The sequence below is a fragment of the Lygodium microphyllum genome, chromosome 5 (assembly GCF_053477565.2).
Source record: "Lygodium microphyllum isolate KBCC chromosome 5, Lygodium_microphyllum_v1.1.10, whole genome shotgun sequence".
Classification (NCBI taxonomy): domain Eukaryota; kingdom Viridiplantae; phylum Streptophyta; class Polypodiopsida; order Schizaeales; family Lygodiaceae; genus Lygodium; species Lygodium microphyllum.
The window spans coordinates 168,308,203-168,327,289 of NC_141139.1; the positions used below are offsets into that span (position 1 = coordinate 168,308,203).

General features: G+C 43.1%; 1 protein-coding gene across 1 annotated transcript; it reads right to left on the reverse strand.

The window, feature by feature from the left end:
- Positions 1–6,412: 6,412 nt before the first annotated feature.
- LOC148036668 (uncharacterized) lies at positions 6,413–8,355 on the reverse strand. Its single transcript, XM_087679184.1, has one exon. The coding sequence runs from the start codon at positions 8,032–8,034 to the stop codon at positions 6,739–6,741; it is 1,296 nt and encodes a 431-aa protein (XP_087535310.1). The 5' UTR covers positions 8,035–8,355; the 3' UTR covers positions 6,413–6,738.
- Between the last annotated feature and the right edge of the window lie 10,732 nt (positions 8,356–19,087).

Here is a 19,087-nt window from a genome sequence, read left to right on the forward strand (position 1 = left end):
CAAAGCAACGATGAATGTTGAGGGAGCATCACAAGCCTACAACAATATCATTCCTCCCAAAGTTGCAGGGAACATGCTGGCTGAGAAGAGGTTTAGGAAGGACAAGGAACAATGCATTGAAAAGTTCTTGCAAGGGTTTTGCATGGACCCAAAGCACCTAAGACAAGGTGGGATTAGCATGCAAAGCTGCATTCAACTGTTTCAAAGTCATGCAAGAGACATTAAAGAAGAAAAGGGTAAAGGAGTCTTTGCTTCAAAAGCCATCCTTAATTCAATAAACAAGATGCAACATCAACCATATAGTCTTGGAAGTCCTTCATGAGCCCTTTCACATCATAGATAGCTATCCTGAAAAGAGGAGAGTGCTAAAGTATGACAATTGTAACAACATATTCTTTGACCTTAGAACTTTGCAGAGAGCCATGATCAAGTTTTATATGGTAGAGCATACGATAGCAAATGGGGTTTCGATTTTTGTTATTAACCTGGATGAAATAGAGATTGTAAAGGGTAAGAAGATGGAGAGAGTTTCTATCACTACAATGAATAGGGCCCTTCGGCTAGATAGCGAGGGCGATGAAGGTACGGAGGACTCATTGCACTTCAATGTGCATTCAAAGCATGACATTTGGTGTTTGGGAGCATTTTAGGTTGACACAGAAGATTTTTATGTGTTGCACTAGTGGGTATTTCAACGAACTTCTATACTTGATGTGATCAATGTTTAATAAGCAAGGGAGGAACTAAGTGTTGAAGGCTTTGGACAATATAAAGTAGAGTGGCACATGGCAACAGATTTAAAGACATTAAATTTCATGTATAATATGTCAAGATGTGCAACTCCTAAGTTGATAGACACACCAAAGATCCAAAATTTCAAGCAGTTCTAGATATACCTTTATCAAACGTCCACATGTGCACATTGCATGCTTTGAGTAGAATAGTAGAGAAAATTGTGCACCTCTACATTGGATTTGCATGAAAACTGTAACCCCAAAAGGCTAGGATGACGGTATCAGGACTATATTAAGAAAGTTATGTCACACATTGGCTTCTACGGGGGCAATGTTATGATCAAAGCAGATTCTCAAATATCTAAAAATGGGAACAATATTTCTAGGAAATACTCAATAGCTAGAGTTAAGGCCAAAAGGTTTTGGGCTTCCATGCAACCTTGAAAAAAGGAACTCCACAATGGGTTTTTCTTGCATTCATTACAACCAATGGAAAAAGGCTAAAGTTTGGGAGGCATTGGACACAATGTTCATGTATTGTGATAAAACATCTTGGTCCATGGAGGATCTCTCGAGCTTCAAGAAGACCCTCAACAAATTCAAAACCTCCATGAAGGAAGCTTGGGGAGCAGATAATCTTATGCAAAATATATAGTAAAGAACATTATATTGGGTTTCTATGCCTTGAATTTGCTGCTTAGCTCTTAACTAACCTTGTCTTTCATTTCTCGTGAACCCCATACTATTTATAGACACAATCCTTGGTTTGTGCAATAGTATAGGAGTTTTTCGATTTGGTCCACTTAAGGAATGGAGAAGTCCCATTACCAAGAAAGGAGCATGTACTTCAAACAAAGAGGACATGGCAATGGTGCACAAAAGGCAAACAACCTACTAGAAGTTTTCTAGTGGTTTTGTAGAGTAATTTGTTATAAAACAAGAGTGAAAGAAGCAAAAAGAACATGCCAAATCTTGAACATAGCCATTGCATTACAAATGGAAAAACAAAAGAGACAATAAGATTAAAATAATTTGTGTGAATAAGAAGTTTTTACAATGATTGGCCTCTAAGGATAGACAAGGCCAGAAATGGGACTCAATGAGTGCATAATACAAGCTTTTATTCCTCCCTAGATGGGGGTCAAAGAGGATGGTTTCATCTTCTTTGTTGACATTTCATCATCCTCATCCTCCGAGATTGGCAGTTGCATACATGGTGCTAGCACTACTGGAGGTAGTAACTCCATGGGAACCATGCCTTTTATTCGCCACAAAATTTGTATTTGAGTAAGGATACAAATTGTGCACATTCTCGACCTCCATTGCAATGGCATGGATAGCATATGATATGTAGTAGGGACCTCTTAAAGATTGGCATCTATACTTGATGCCAAACACTCGTAATGCAAATCTCTTTTCGGCAAAAATTATTTTCTCTGTATTTGTTGGAAGAGATCAGCCTCCACAAAACCTAGTCGGCACCTTTCGTGCAAAAAGGGTGAGTCTTGCATTGTTGGAGGAATACTAATTGCGAAAAATTATAATCAATAATGATGAACATAATTTTCATCATTTACTCAAATTAATATAATCTTTCTCTACAATAAATTACAAGACAGTAGCTACACATACATATATCATCCACCTTTGTGTGATCAAATTTCCCAATGTATTCTGAAAGAGGGAGCTACTGGTGGGGCCAAAGTCCTTGAGCTCCCTACATGAGTAAAAAAGTCATCGCAATTCACCAGGTCTTGGTTGCAAGGATGCATTCTTAAGGGAAAAAACTAAGAACAAGGAGAGCATCAACTAAATACCACTTGATTTTCATTTCCTTCAACCAAACATGGCATCCACAATGGGATTGTGGTACTCCCATCCTTTTGTACAGTTGATGCCTCATACTTTACCATTATGGAAGCTTGACATCGCTGTCATATTTTGGCCATAGCTTTTGCATGCGGTATCAGATTTAGACATTCTATAGCTAGAAACGAAGAGTGTGATAAGATCTATAAATTTGGCCACTCTTAAAGTTGATTATGTGCAGTTTTATGTTCTCTATTTCACACATAATAGAAAATTTTTAGTTTAGATAGCAAACAGTAAATTCCATTATGCATGCTTAATGCTTCAAGGATGCTATTTTGGTGCCAAGATGGTATGGTTATGGTTTTGGGCTGATTTGAGCACACATTTGGCTCAGTTTTCTCAGAGATTTCATTGTTGTAATAACATGAATGAATGTCATTTATCTGGAAAAAGAATATGTCTCTTGTCATTTGATGCTTCCGAGACTTGTTATTAATGCCCGAATGTTAGCTTGACACTTGGGGATGCTTGATACATGACTTAGAATGCTTTTGGCCTTAGATTGAGCTTACATTGGCTTAATTCTATTATATTTCACTGCTATAATATAGTGGACAATAAGCTTTTCTCAAGGAACACTAAATGCCTATTACTCTTAAATGGTATTCGGGTGTTTGGTATACATGCATTGATGCTTAGCATTGGCCGGCACTTGAATATGCTATGGGATGCTTTTGAGCTTAGATGTGAGCTTCATTACATTGATATTAGTTGTGGTTTTATGCCTTGGTTACTTCAATGGCTTATGCAGTTACATGCTTGAAGTACATATTGGGTTTTATACTTTCGAATGATGCATGCTTTATGTACCTTGGATGTCCGTATGCCATTCAAATGATGTCTTGAGCTTTGTTTGCTCATTTGGCATTTGACTTTTGCTTTAGTGGGAGCTATTTAGCTTTATGTATTGAGCCACATTGGCACTTGGATGTACACATAGCATTTGGTTCATGCAATTGAGATTGAGCTTATTATAGTGAGATATTGGGATTCATTGTAGCATGTACATACTCTCTTGATATGTATTGGATGCAATTATCATATAGTGGACTGATTTGATCTCTTAGCTTTTGCTAGTAGTATTTATGCTATTCATCATCCTGACGTACTTTATGTGCATTTCTACTCTGTCACTTTTATTGTGCTCTCCTCACTCAAGGCACATCGCATTTTAGTGAAAGGTTGTTGGAGGTAAAGGCACTTGTGCCTATGACCACGTTGTATTTACTATACACACCATGACCGCACACTTATACACTATAGGTGGCAGGTGCCCATCATTGTCACTTTATTCTTTATTCTTTTAGTGACTATTAAATAAGGGAAGGCCGATCACACATTATGATTGTTGGAGTTTCCACAGATGGGGTCTCTCTCTCTTGCTCTCTTGCTCCATCTGCCATAGCTCTCGCTTTGCTCTTGCTTTAGCTTGTGTGCTTCCATTTAGGCTTTACCTTTTAAACTTGTCATGTTAGGGGAGACAAATACATATATATAAGGAATATGCACATTCATACTCACATACTCACTTTCTTATCTAATGTTAAATATTCTACAAAATATATACTTTATGAGAAAAATGTATCGCTCTTTACATTGAAATCTAGATGACATTTGGTAATAGAGTACTTAAAAGAACTTAGCTTATAGCTATATTTGGTGATTATGAATAATAGCTATTTTGAACCTTTTTTAATGGCCAAATTTGTGAAATTTTACCAAAAATTTTTACATTTCCCTTTTGTAAGTAGAAAATGTCTAAAAAATAGCTTTTAAGAATCCCTTCTTTTGCACTATCATAATAGATTGACTTACAAATCCATTTTCACAAATCTTAAGCTAAAGATTTTTGTATGTGTCATAAAGTATGCTTTTCGTGAACATTCACATAACTTTTTTTGTTTGCAATTTTCATATCTTTTGTTGTAATTTCTTAAAATTTTTTTGTTTCCTTCTAAATGTTATCCAGATTTTGACACATGAGACAGTACATTTTCCACATTGCAACACATGGGATATCTTGACACATATCGATTGAACATGATGCAAGGCTTTGATATAATCTAATAGAGCCGTGTTGCAGAAGTGGTTGTCACTAGGGGTAAAGTGAGGAAAGAGAGGTGCCAAGTTTACATCTGTTTAAATCAAATTCTACAATTATTAGTCATGTATTCAAGAAATACGTAGTTGTTTAGGGTTGTTCATATTGGCAACACTTAATTGATTGTTTGGAAGTCATTGAATGTGGGTGCTCTTCTTGATAGGCTAGCACTCTTACTATGGTTAGAAAGGCTTGGAAGGGTTTCTCCAAACATCACTTCCCGCACTCCCTCTATATGCAAGATGGAGGGTCAATTCAACTGTACAATCCCCACTACTATAATCACCACTATAGCTCAATGCAAGATGACACACATGCTAACCACATGACCATACCCTTTTCAAAAGTTTTCCATCAATATACAATCTTCTAGGTAAGGATGACCATGAATGCTATCTAATGGAAAGTAGAAAATATCAACTTTTTCTCAATTCGAGAGTGGTATTTTTTTTTTGGGTGCCAAGATTCAAGTTGATTTCTCTTTAATACTATGAGAAGAAATTCCTTGCATCTTCATATTCCTTTCTAAGAAGACTCTACACTTGGCATGGTCATTAGAAAATGAGGACTAAATGTAAGTCTATTAAAATGCAAAGTGTGAGCAAGTGGTTGCACTCTTGGAATCATGTTAGACTTAACTTCTTTGAGTTTGTGTATAAGGTACTAATAACACTTGACATTTATAGGTTTTTAAAAGAGAACATTCCAATCCACATTTAGGGGATTTCAGACTTGTGGCCATGGCAAATTTAAAAACCCCACCACATGACAATATGGGATTATAAATTACTTTGTGACTAAATCCTAATTTTAATCTTTGAACAAAGCTACATCTTTTTGAACATGAAAGATGGCCTACCAAGTGGAATATTTTCGAAGTTGCTTTTGTAAAGTTGTGGAAGAGTAAGCATGCTCTTAAGCATATTAACAAAAAATTATGTACAAACTCTTGCAAATTAGCCTTGCATACAAATCTTAAAATATCTAGTATATTTTCCTATTGTAAGAAACAAAAGTATTTAAGACTAAAGGCTTTTGAGAGGTACAACACATGAATGACCTTTTAATATGTGAAACACTAGTTCTTATTGTTCTATCATTGGATACAAAATGGTCCTATTATATCCTTATGCATGACCATGCATAGTCCTCCTATATGTGCATGCACAAGGTGTGTGTTGCCCAAGTGGGGAGACCAAGGCTTGCAAAAATGGGGCTAAGCCTTAGAATTCGAAGCTCATCATGATGTGTTGCACATAGCTTTGCCTATTTCTTTTGCTTCTTCATTTTGTCTGCATGGTTCATGGTGCTAGAATGTTTGTTGTGTGGAAAGGAGTTCAACGCCATGATGAACATGTGCTTTGGTACAAATTATGCAAACCACTTGTAAGGGAATAGCAAGATGCTGGTAGCTCATAAGCAATGTCCAATCGCATACATGCATAGTGATATAGTCTTATGACTCATTACCGAAAAAATGCACTAGAATGACAATCATAGTCTCAAAACTTAAAGGATAAGGTTCCATACGAGCTGCAAAGGAACTATACAGTTCAAAACATGCTGAAGGCACTTTATGCATCTAAACAAAAGATGTAAAGTGCTAGAACTAAGTGGTTGTGCTTAGAATGACTTTACTATCATTACATTATCTTGAGAAGATAGCACCATTTTCAACGATGACATTTTAATGAAAATACATGCTATTCTTTACATTTGGATAAATGAAATCATAATGTTAGCAAGTGCATCAAATGGACCAATGCCATTTTGATGAAAATAAAAATGCCACAATGTTGGTAAATGCATGAATTGGATAATCGTTTTAGTGTTGTTTGTTTTTAGGGCATTACATGAGGGCACGACGAGAGATTAAGTGTACTTAAGGGTGTTAGGCTTATAATGTACAACTCATCCGGGTGGGTTGCAAGGCAAAAGTCATCACAAGCAACAGGTTCAATATATTGTGCAGGAGGAAGATTGGCCTCGATGAGAGAGAAGGAAGGAAGCACGTAGAGGGGAGCGTCTGTTCTACCAGACGTTGTACTTGGTGATGGAGGTGGCGCGGCGAGAGTGATCGACGACAGCCTTGTCCACGGCTTTGGGCCAGGCCTTATGTCTCTCTTCATCTTTGAAGCCGCCAGTCCACTCAGAGGGAGGCCGCTGCTCCACCCACTTGCTCACAAACTCCAGCTTCTCCGACGCCAGCTGCGACCCCGCCTCCGACGACTCGTCGTCGCACAGCGTCGATTGCGCCATCGAGTCCCCCAGATCGTTGACAGCTGTCGCTCCCGCGCCCGTCCCCGCTTCCCCGCCCTCCACGTGTCGCGGCTCCGTCCTCTGCGTCTTGGTCGTGGGGCCGTCGTGGCCGGCGGACGACGACAGCTTGCTGCTGGTCGCGCTCCTCTTGCAGCGGTCCGACGTGGCGCTGCGGGCGGAAGCGGGCCGGGCTGACGCGCGTGGGGTGGGCCCAGCCGAGGACGCCGCCGTGGCGCCAAGTGGCAGGCGCTTGACCTTCGGCGCCGGGGCCGTGCTCGGGCGGAGGTGAGCTGGCTGCTTTGACACGTCAGATTCCGAGTCAGCGAGGCCGGCAAACTGGTGCTTAAGCAGCAAGCCGATGGAGGTGGGGCGGCGGCCGCCAGGGTCCACGCCGGCTCCGCGTTCTCCGCGGGCCGACAGGGCCTGGAACAGAGCCTCCCTGCTGACGTGTTGCGGGTCGGTTGGCAGGCGGGCGCTGCCGGGGCGGCTCTGCGACCAGTGCGCGGTGATGGAGCCGGCCGCGTCGCCGTCGTCGTCGAACTTGGAGGGGTCGGTGACCGACGTGGCTAGGCGGCCGAAGTAGGGGAGCGTCTTGGCGGCCGCGTGCAGGCCCAGATGGGCCGGCGGGATTAAGCGGAGGTATTCCGTGACGTTGGAGGAGCGCCGGCCGAAGTAGGGGTCCGGGGCGGTGACCGGGCGCATTTGCCGGCGCTGCTGCAGAGGTGGCGGGCGGGGCCCGCGAATCTGGCTCTCGATGTAGCCCGTGATGGAGCTCGCCTTGCGGTGGAAGGCCGGCGGGGCCTGGTCCCGGACCGCCGAGTGGCACGCGTGGCTTGGCACCACCTGGCGCAGGTAGTCCGTCACGTTGGATGACGTGCGGCCGTAGTAGCGCTGCTGCCGGTGGGGGTCGAAGCCGCCGCCGCCGCCGCCGCCTGCTGATCTGGATACGCGCCTGTTCCCCGCGGGTTGCCGATGGGACAATTGTTTGGCACGTGCGGGTCGGCGACCGGAACTGGAGAGGGGAGGGGCTGGCGGGGGAGGAGGTGGAGGACGCGAGGCCGCCGCCATAGCGTCTTCTTTTGTTCTTGCTCAATGGAATCCTTGCGTGCTTCGTTTGGTTTTGCTGAATTCTCCAAGTTGATCGTCCCCGCAGACGCCTGCCGACTCCCGAGCAACGACCCCCTTCATGCAACGCGCGGCTTTCACATGACATCCCCCGACTTCCACGACTCGAGTATGAGTATGTATGGGGCATATGCCCGTGGAATATTGGTGGTTGTGCTAGGAGCCCATCCCCCGCGCGGAGGTCGATGGACTTGCACAAGGGACGTTTGTTTCTTGGACGATGACGATGACTGTTAAGGATCCATCTCGGACCCCATCACGCGCAACGCGCCACGGAATATAACACGGTCCATCTCGACACGGCACAACACTATAACATGGCATAACACCACAGCTCGACATGGTTCCCCAACATAACACGGCACCTCGGCACGACTTGTCACCACAGCACAGCATGGCACCACAACACGGCACGGTCCCTCAACTCAACACGGCGCCTCAGCGCGACACGGCACAGTAACGAGACACGATTCCACAGTCCACCATTGTGTCTCCCTCCCATGGGCAAGGAGCTTTTTTCCCAAGGCACTTGAAAGTTTCTGGTGCTTACGCAAGGGCTCATGCATGAAACCCTTCACTTCGGGCCAACACCCCACTCACCTCTCGCCCTAGGAAAAAGACTACCCATACCCCCTCTCACTCACTGAATGCACTCACCATCCCCTCTCACCTATTCCTGGGGGAAGCCCCGAGCCACTTAACCATGCCCAAGCGACACGCACTACGGCCCCACGCCACGACGCGCCCAAGGAGAGCCAAGCCTCGAGTAGGGTACCTCCCCTATACACACCCCCCTACAAAAAACTGGAAGCCCACTTCGAGTTGAGTAGGTACTAAAAGTTTGTTATTTACAAGAGTAAACCCAACACTCATACCTAACTTCAAAAAAGTGAAGGTAACTATACAAATGCCCCTTTGTTCACAAGCTCCTTTGTTCGTTGTGCTCTTTGTAGCTGGATCTTCCGTTGAAGCCTTGTTGGAGGAAGTCGTGGTGATGCGCTGGAAGGCCACGTACCTCTTCACTCACCTCGCTCTATCCATTGTTCAGGTGTGAAGTAGCCCGCCACCCCGTGCCTTAGTTCTTCGTGGTATGAATGGGGTATTGGACTTTGCGGCTCCTTCAGCGGTAGACCGTCTCTTTGCAAAAGCTGTGTGTCGCCTTGCGCGGAATGCCCGATCCCACTTAGCTGCATCATACTTTGTCTTCCTTTTCCTTTTTGAAGTGCCCTGTCTGGCACGAATCTTCGGGGTTTTACCTGCAAAGCGCTCAGATTTTACCTGTGGAGCTACATGTCGCCGCGCTCTCCTGGCGAGGTCCATTGTCCCCGCATGTTTTATCCTTCTTCATTTTGAGCCCTGCTTGGCCAGATCCGACTTAAGCGCACACGCCTGCCGAAGCCTTTTGTGTTGGCCCTCTCTGGCCTGATCTATCTCAGTGATGCGCAAATAAATGCAGAGGCCATTGCTACAAGGTTGCCATACTGTGCCAGCTTGCACTAAGAGGCCTTGCTTGGCCAGATTGAGCTGGGTCACCTCCATGTAAGTTAGATGGACTTGATGAAAGCCATCAAACCGTCTAGCTTGCAGCGCGAGGGCCATCTCTCTCGCTGTGTCCACCTCGACATTGCCCCGAACGGCCTGATTTTGCAAGTAAGAACAGAATAGCTTGCACAAGTCGAAACGCGGGGTTGCCGCATACCCTCTTGCCCTCATAGCCAAGTCCATTTCTTTGGCTGTAAGCGTTGGCCTTCTCCCGTCGAGATAAACCTTATAGACACATGTTGAGACTAAGCCTTCACACTTGGCCTCGGCAGATGAGTTAGGCTCCTTGTTGAGCCGAATCTGTCTTTGATCCTTTGGAGGGTGAAGCCTCCGCACAACTTGCTTGACTTGATCATGAAGCCATCCGACCACGATGACGTCACCAAGCAGGTTGCAACCCTTTGGCCCTGAGACTGAATGGGTTTGAACGCGCAAGTAGACTTCAAGATTGAAGCAGACTCCTTGAAAGACACTCTCATCCGAAGTACAAGGTCCCCAGCCTCATGCACCTCCGCAACTTGAGTCCCATTCCAGAAGATCCACTCGCCGCTATCTGTCCACACAAGGGGCACCCCAGTACCCCCATCTTCTTTGCTGCATGAGGGCTCGTTTCCCTCACAATCAGCCACTTGAGCGCAATCTCTAACCTCATCAGTTTCGTAAGAGAACACATGTAGCTCATTGCTGAAGCGTACATGCCTTCCCCTGCTAGCTGACTTGGTTTGTCAGTGCTCCGGGATCGACTCTGCTGTCTCACCCTTCGCCTTGTGTTTCGAGGTATCATTAGATTCAGCCCACTCCCCAGCGTGGGTTTCGTCCTCTGTCCTCTTCTTCGCTCCACTCCTCTCCTTTCCATCCTCCTCCACCGCTTTTTGATCTCCTGTCTCCTCTTCCCTACACTCGGCCATTCGTATATCCTCGCGGCTCACGAGTATTGTGCCATCTTCTTCATCCTTCTCTCGACACCCGACCGTTTCTTTATCCTCGCGGCTCACGAGTATTGTGCCGGCCGTTAGTTTATCCTCGCGGCTCACGAGTATTATGCCTTTCCCTCCATCCTTCTCTCCACATCCGGCCTTTTCTTTATCCTCGCGGTTCACGAGTATTGTGCCGGCCGTTAGTTTATCCTCGCGGCTCACGAGTATTATGCCTTTCCCTCCATCCTTCTCTCCACATCCGGCCTTTTCTTTATCCTCGCGGCTCACGAGTATTGTGCCTTTTCCTCCATCCTTTTCCTCTCCACACACGACCGTTTCTTTATCCTCGCGGCTCACGAGTATTGTGCCGACCGTTAGTTTATCCTCGCGGCTCACGAGTATTGTGCCTTCTCCTTCATTCTCCACTCCACACACGACCGTTTCTTTATCCTCGCAGCTCACAAGTATTGTGCCGGCCATTAATGCCATTAGTTTATCCTCGCAGCTCACGATTATTATGCCTTCACCTCCATCCCTTCCTCCACACACAGCCGTTTCTTTATCCTCGCAGCTCACGAGCTTGTCATGTTCGGCCATTCATTTAGACTCGCGGCTCGCGAGTCTTCCACAAGTTCATCATGTTCGACCGTTCGTTTATACTCGCGGCTCATGAGTTCTTCCAGAGTTGGCCACTCGCCCTCTTCATTTATTAAAAGCGCCTCTAGCCCCGTTCCGCTCCTTTCCACTTCCCCTACCATCTCTTCAACAACATAATCGGGCTCAACCCGCTCTTCAGTACAAGATGCGGTTCCACCTGTCCCGGATTATTTATAGTCCCCCCAGGTGCATGAGTTTCGATACCTGTCCCGATTTCTTTATCCTCCCTCCAAGTACAGGAGTCTTCCCCTTCATCCCTGCCAACATCTTCAATCTCCTCATCACCCAATCCATCCGACTTGCCTTCGAAAGAATCATCTGTTTGGGGCTCAGCATCCTTTGCCTCGCCCCCCATTGTCCACTCTTCAAGAACCACCCCTTTCGGTAATAGATCTAACCCACAGGTTGTCTTCTCTTCTGCGCACTCCTTCACCAGCACTCATCAAACACAAAACTAGACTCATTTGCCCATACTGGTTGCTTTGAATAAAACATGTGGTCATTCTCTTCATAATACAGCCCGTAGGCCCCCTTGTTTCCACCTTGCCACTCGTCCGCATCTGCTTCGTACCCTGGTTCGAAAGGTTTTTCATAATAATCTTGGTAGCCTCCGTCCTCTTTCCAGGTCGACTTTTCATGCGCATAATTGGCTTCATATTCTAGATCAAACCCTTGTTCCCCATAGCCTTCCAACTGCTGCCCTTTCTCTTCCCATGTGCAGTCCTCGTATCTAGCATACTGATCTTCAAAAGACTCCTCATACATGTAGTTTATTTCAGGTTCGTCAAAATGATCATGGTATGGCACATTTGCCATCCACTCTTCTCTTTCATCCCAGTGACTCCCCTCACACCCTTCTTCCATCAATGCATCATCAAACTGGCCTGAATCTTCATCTAGCATGGCCCTCTCTCTTTCTCTTTGACTTGCTTCTTTTAGCATCTGTTGGCGGATTCTTAGTTCGGCCTCCCAATCTATTTCTCATCTAACCATGGCTCCTCTTCATATGTATCCAGTTCCCCGGTCTCTGAATCTTCGTCTCCCGAGTCGCTCATGGCCTCTGGTAGCTTGGCACCTTTCCCATATTGACCTTTGCGCTCCGCCAGCCCCTTCTTCAATATATTCATCATCTGTTGTAACGTATTGCATTCTTCTATACTCAGTTGTCCACTAGATAACATCTTTTCAGCCTTAGCCAACTGACTTTTCACAGTGGTATAGATATTGTTTCCTCCATCATCCCTCATCTTAGTCTTACTACTAGGATTTATCTTTTGAGCACATGACTTCGCCTGAATTGCTTGGGGTTTCGCAGCTTTTCCTTTTTCATCTGGCATCTTATCTCCAGCTACCCCCTCCCCATACTCCTCAATGATTTCCATTCTTAACTCCCGCTCTATAAGTAACAAATCAACTCTTGCATTGCCTCTATGTTCTTCAACCCATTCATTGATTTTTCCATTCACCGCTCGAAGTAGTGTTTTGATGTCTCCTTGTTTGTCTCTCACTCTGGATAATCTCTTTTCCAAATCCCGTTCTTCTTCTTTAGAAAAATTGTATCCTTTTTGCACCCAATTTACCTTTGTAGTTCTCCGTTCATCTTCGCAGTCAAACCATTGAGCCAAAACCTTGTTCTTAGAAGCATACAAATTCTCAATCCTCAGCTTTTCAGCTTTGTTACGTGCTTTTTCTTCTTCTTTTTTGTCACTTCTCACTTTTTTACCACTTTTCTTGCTTTTTCCCATTTTTTGAATTTTTATGCATTTTTGAAATTTTTACGATTTTTTTGGATTTTTGCCTTTTTTTGTCCCTCCCCCGCCTCAGGACGTCTCCGATGCGTCACGGGGGTCCGACTCTGATACCAAGTGTTAAGGATCCATCTCGGACCCCATCACGCGCAACGCCCCACGGAACATAACACGGTCCATCTCGACACGGCATAGCACCATAACATGGCATAACACCACAACTCGACATGGTTCCCCAACATAACACGGCACTTCGGCACGACTTGTCACCACAGCACAGCATGGCACCACAACACGGCATGGTCCCTCAACTCAACACGACGTCTTAGTGCGACACGGCACGGTAACGAGACATGATTCCACAGTCCACCATTGTGTCTCCCCCCCATGGGCAAGGAGCTTTTTTCCCAAGGCACTTGAAAGTTTCTGGTGCTTATGCAAGGGCTCATGCATGAAACCCTTCACTTCGGACTAACACCCCACTCACCTCTCACCCCATGAAAAAGACTACCCATACCCCCTCTCACTCACTGAATGCACTCACCATCCCCTCTCACCTATTCCTGGGGGAAGCCCCGAGCCACTTAACCATGCCCAAGCGACACGCACTACGGCCCCACGCCGCGACGCGCCCAAGGAGAGCCAAGCCTCGAGTAGGGTACCTCCCCTATAATGACCAAGACACACACAAGTCGACAACTATACTGACTATGCACATTATAGGGGAACAGGACCAATAGAGTGGCATCTAACATTTCCCATTAGATTTTTATCTTCCGAGGAAGTTTTGTAATTGCACTTGAACATTGCATTAATAGACTACATAGAATATACATCGTGTGAAGAAAAGAAATTGGACCATTTTGCTTTTTTTGTTAAGTAGGCCTACACGTATGAAGGGTCCACAGAAGACTCACAATCATGGGGTGAATAGAGTGGCATTCAAGGATACATTGTTTAAAGGTTTTACAAAATCCAAATATTAGGAAAACTCATTGGCTCAAATTGTTTGACTCATAAACTCTTATATGTTATACATAAGAATTTGTATCACAGCTTTAAGTGGCCAAACAAGATGCATCTATTGTATAAAATTGTCATTAATTGAGGTGGGATGCATTTACCAAATTATGGGGTGTCACTTTAGTGGTTCCTTTGCCTTAGTCGATGAGAAAGCAAGAAAGAGGAGAGAGAAGATGGCTTTGATCATGAGATACTAATGGGAGGGCCGATGTGTGATAAACTCCCCAACAAGCCCACAATGGCTAAAATCAACATGGCTGGAGCAAACATACTTTGGTAAGTCATAACTCTATCGACTTGGATAGGTCAAATCAATTTGTGCATATCATGGTTCTAGCTTTATGGTGAGAGATCCAACTTGCAAGGAGGCCTATATTCATTGGCATATCAAAGGATCGCTCCTTAGAGTTTGAGATTGTTAAAGCAAGGTGTTGCTTAAAGCTCTTGCTCGTTCTCTCTCTCTCTCTCTCTCTCTCTCTCTCTCTCTCTCTCTCTCTCTCTCTCTCTCTCTCTCTCTCTCTCTCTCTCTCTCTCTCTCTCTCTCTCTCTCTCTCTCTCTCTCTCTCTCTCTCTCTCTCTCTCTCTCTCTCTCTCTCTCTCTCTCTCTCATCATCCAATTATATATTTTTAGTTGACAAGAGTTCAATGTTCACACAATAAGAAGAAGAACTAGTCATTTTTAAGGTCAAAAAGAGGTTGTTTTTATGCAAGTTTTTGGAGGCTTTTCTATGCTCGAAAAATTGCTAAAATTTTGTAGAAAAAACACCAAAAACATACTGTGCATTGAGGAGTGTCTAGACATCATTTTGGCATCAAAATTGGGATGTTTTGGCATTGCATTGGTCATTTTTTGGCTAGTGTAGTGGAACTAAATTTACAACTTACTTATATTGTAGTGGTTATGGCCTTTTCTTCTACTTTAGGAAATGCATGTTTTAATATTGAGAAGCTAAATGGCGCAAACTTCTCACCTTGGAAATAACATTCATAAAGAGTAAATGAAGCAAGTCAAGGCTATTAAATGCAAATGGGAGATGCTTGTAGGCATGGATAGAGATGCATGATCTACTAGTATTTTGAATATCTCAAAATTATTTTATTTTATTATAAATGATATTGGTAGTGCATATGGATTTTAAAAGAAGTTATGCAACTTTTGGTGCGAGAAAAAAAAATATTAGAAGTCTATGACTTAAATAAACTCATTGTCCTTTTGTATGGAGAAGGGGACACCTGTGTCCAAGCACTTAAATTAGTTCAACACTATCTTTAGCTAGTTTTTTAGACAAAATATTGCATTTGAGGACTCAATCAAGGCTATGTTTTTCCTTGAAACTCACTATTAGAATATATGCAAAGAGTCACTTATTGTTGCTAGAGGGCCAAAGGTTAGCACTTTGTACTCATTGTTTGTAATGTAAATGATCACATTATAGCTATCCATCTATGTCTCTTTGACATTTGGGCAATATATTAGTGATTGGGATGGAAGTTCTTTCTCATATGCAATCTTCTTTGTTTGCCAATTTCTCTAACTTTGAAAACTACATGTATAGAAAACAAATTAAAAATTCACATAAGAAGGGTCTTGGTATGAGGAAATCCAAACCATTGGAATTTGTGTATAATGATGTGTCTATGGGATAATGCCTATAGTTTCATTGTTAGGAGCACCTTATTTTATTACATTCATTGATGATGCTACTAGAAAAGTACACAATTATCCTATTCATAAGAAGAGGAGCCATTTATTCGATGCATTTCAAAAGTTTTTAGCGTATACAAAAAATCAATTTAACAAGAAGCTTTAATTCTTAAGTACTAATAATGGTGGAGACTATACTTCTCATATATTCCAAAAATTTTGTGCGGTGCATGGCATCAAGATCGAGTTAACTAAACTTGAAAATTCTAGCTTACATTGGGTAACTAAAAAGATGAATAGGACCATATATGAAACAATTTAGAGTATGTTTTCTAATGTGGATCTCACTTATGTCTTTTGGGTTGACATTGTTAAGATAACTACCCACTTGATTTAAAAAAACACCTAGCAAGCCATTGGATTGCATGATTCTTGACAAGGTAGTTTGGAACAAAATTGGCTTTCACTTGTAGGTGTTTGGATGTGAGGTTTATATGCATATCTCAAAGGATAAGTAGAATGAGCTTGATCCTAAATCTAAAAAACGAATTTTTCTTGCATATGGAGGTTTACGTGAGATGGCCTGCCATATTTGAGATCCTAAAGCTAAGAAGATAGTTTATAACCATGATTTTATCCTCAATGAAGAGAACATGCATAGCCTAGCAAGATAGTTGGGATACACAAGGTAGTATTTCAAGAGGATGGACAACAACCATATAAGTAGCATATATGACATCTCCCATGTGATGCAAGGGTTGGACAACGAGAAAATGTGGTAATGGATGTATCATGGCCGTCTGGGCATCCTCACATACATCAGGATAGATAGTTGAAATCACCAAAGTGCTTAGGTTGATGCAATTTTGAGATTATCTATGGGAGTCTCTTGACCACTAGAGATGTGCACTTTGTCTTTTGATTATGATGATAAATTTTGGAGAGCCTTCACGTTATGTTGAGGCCATGATTGAGGATAATAATGATAAATATAAGACGGTTACGAAGTTAGAGATGATGGACTTTGCTACTTGGGAGTTGGCCCCTTTGCTTAAGGGAAAGCATGAATTATTATTCAAATGGATCTTTAAGCTAAAAATTTCTCTATCCCAAGCATGTCCTAAATACAAGGCAAGATTGGTAGCCAAGGGATTCAAGAAAGAGAAGGGGATAGACTTTGATGAGATCTTCTTGCCATTAGTCAAGATGACCACCCTTTATATAGTGAGCTCATTGGTTGCCGAGGATATGAAGCTTATAAATATTGTCAAGATAACTTTCTTGCATGGGGATCTACATGAGGATATGTATGTGCAATAGCTGAAGGGTTTTATGTGCAAGGCAAGGTATACAAGGTCCATAAGAGCTTATGTGGATTGAAGCAAGCTCCCAAGGCATGGTATAATAAGGTTGATGAAGGGAGTGAGCCCTGAGTGGACGCCCATGAACAGAAGCAACAGCTATATTGGAAGGAGAAAGAGAGCAAGAGCAAGAGACATAAGATGTGGGAACTTCAATAGTCACAATGTATGATTGGCCTTCCCTTAATATTCAAATATCATTGAAAGAATAAAGAATGAAGTGACAATGATGGGTGTCCGCCACTTATAGTATACAAATGTGCAAGTACTGTCAATGTAACTAATACATGGGTACCTAGGCATAAGTGTCTTTACCTCCAACGACCTCCCACTTAAAGGTGAATGCGTCCCTAGTGAGGAGAGAACAAGAAAAAGTGATAAAGTATAAATGTATATAAAGTATAACAGGACGAGGAATGACATCATCTCATCCCATGTCAATTAACTTCCTTAGGAAGGCAAAAACGCTTCGTTGAGAGACTTTTAGTGAGTAGATCTACAGGATTTTGAGTAGTTGAGATCTTGATAAGCTCAATGGACTTGTCCTCAATGACCTCTTGGATAATGTGGTAAAGCACCTCAATATGCTTTGCCTTTGCATGGAAGATCAAATTCTTGGCCAATTGAATAGCACTCGCAGAATCCAAATTCTGTGTAGAGACCACATTAGTAATACTAAGGTTTGCAGGCTAAGCTAAGAGTCTCCTTGTAAGCCTCAATGGCTGCAACATACTCAGCCTCGGTAATAGAGAGGGCAATGTACTTTTTGCACCCTGGGCATCCAAGAAACAACACATCCAACAAAGGTGAAAACATAGCTAGAGATGGACTTCCTACTGTTTGCATTTCTTGCATAATCATATTTAGTGTATCCCATGACTCCTATATCATGTCCCCCATAACATATGCACATATCTAATGTGCCCTTCAGGTACCTCATGATACCTTTCATGGCATCCCAATGCCACTTTCTAGGTGTAGCCATATAGCATGCCAGGATTCCCATTGCAAATGTTATGTTAGGATGAGTGGTGATCATGGCATACATCAAATTTCCCACTGCGGATGCAGAAGGGATCTTGGCCACCTTAACCCTCTGCTTATCTGATTGTAGGAAATCGGCCTTAGTAGCCTTCACATGAGAAGGTAGAGGATAGCCAAGAGGCTTACCATCCTACATATGAAACCACTCGAGGACTTTCTGGATATACTCCTTATGTTGATAGATAAAGGAGCACCTCACAACAATTGTGTGATGTGCATCCTAAGAATATGTGAGGCATATCCCATGTCCTTCATCTCAAAGCTCTTCTTGAGCCAAGTTTTCAAGACATCCAGCTAATTATGAACTCTTCCAACAATAAGCATATCATTTATATAGAGTACCAAAATCATAAGGTTGCTATCACAAGCCTTCTTCGTGTATAAACACAGATCCATAGCATTATGGCTATATCCCTTTGTGAATGCATAAAAGCATCAAAATTTGCGGTACCATTTCTGGGTGCTTGCTTAAGGCCATAAGGCTCTTTCTCAACTTACAGTAGATGTTCTCTACCTTTTTTCCCAAAGCCCTTAGGCTACTGCATATAAATCTCATCATGCAAATCCCCATGTAGAAAATCCGTTTTTACATCCATATGCTACATGAGCCAAAGTACTGTTGGACATCACCGATACCATTTATCTCCAATGCTATGTCATTACCCAAACAAACCGATGTAGTCATACTATGCAATAGAAGTGAAACCACTCTCATTGAGGGGTCATATGAAAGGAAGCCCTTGAATCTATCAACCAACATTAAGTATAACTTGACAAAGCATGAGTCAAATGTGAGGCATTAAAGGAAGAAGTTGCCAATATGAGATCATCAGACAGCACATCAAAATTGCTAGGCACAATGCTACAATCATTATTCTTTTCCTACACTTTATCCTTTTCCTTTTCCTTGCACTTGTGTCCATGCATTTTATGGCATTGTGGCCGAATATGACTTGCTTTTCCACAATAATGACAAGGAAGACTAGACTTATAGCCATGGGACTTACCGCGAGACTATCCATGTGTCCTAAACTGAGACCTTTGAGAGTCTCTACCATG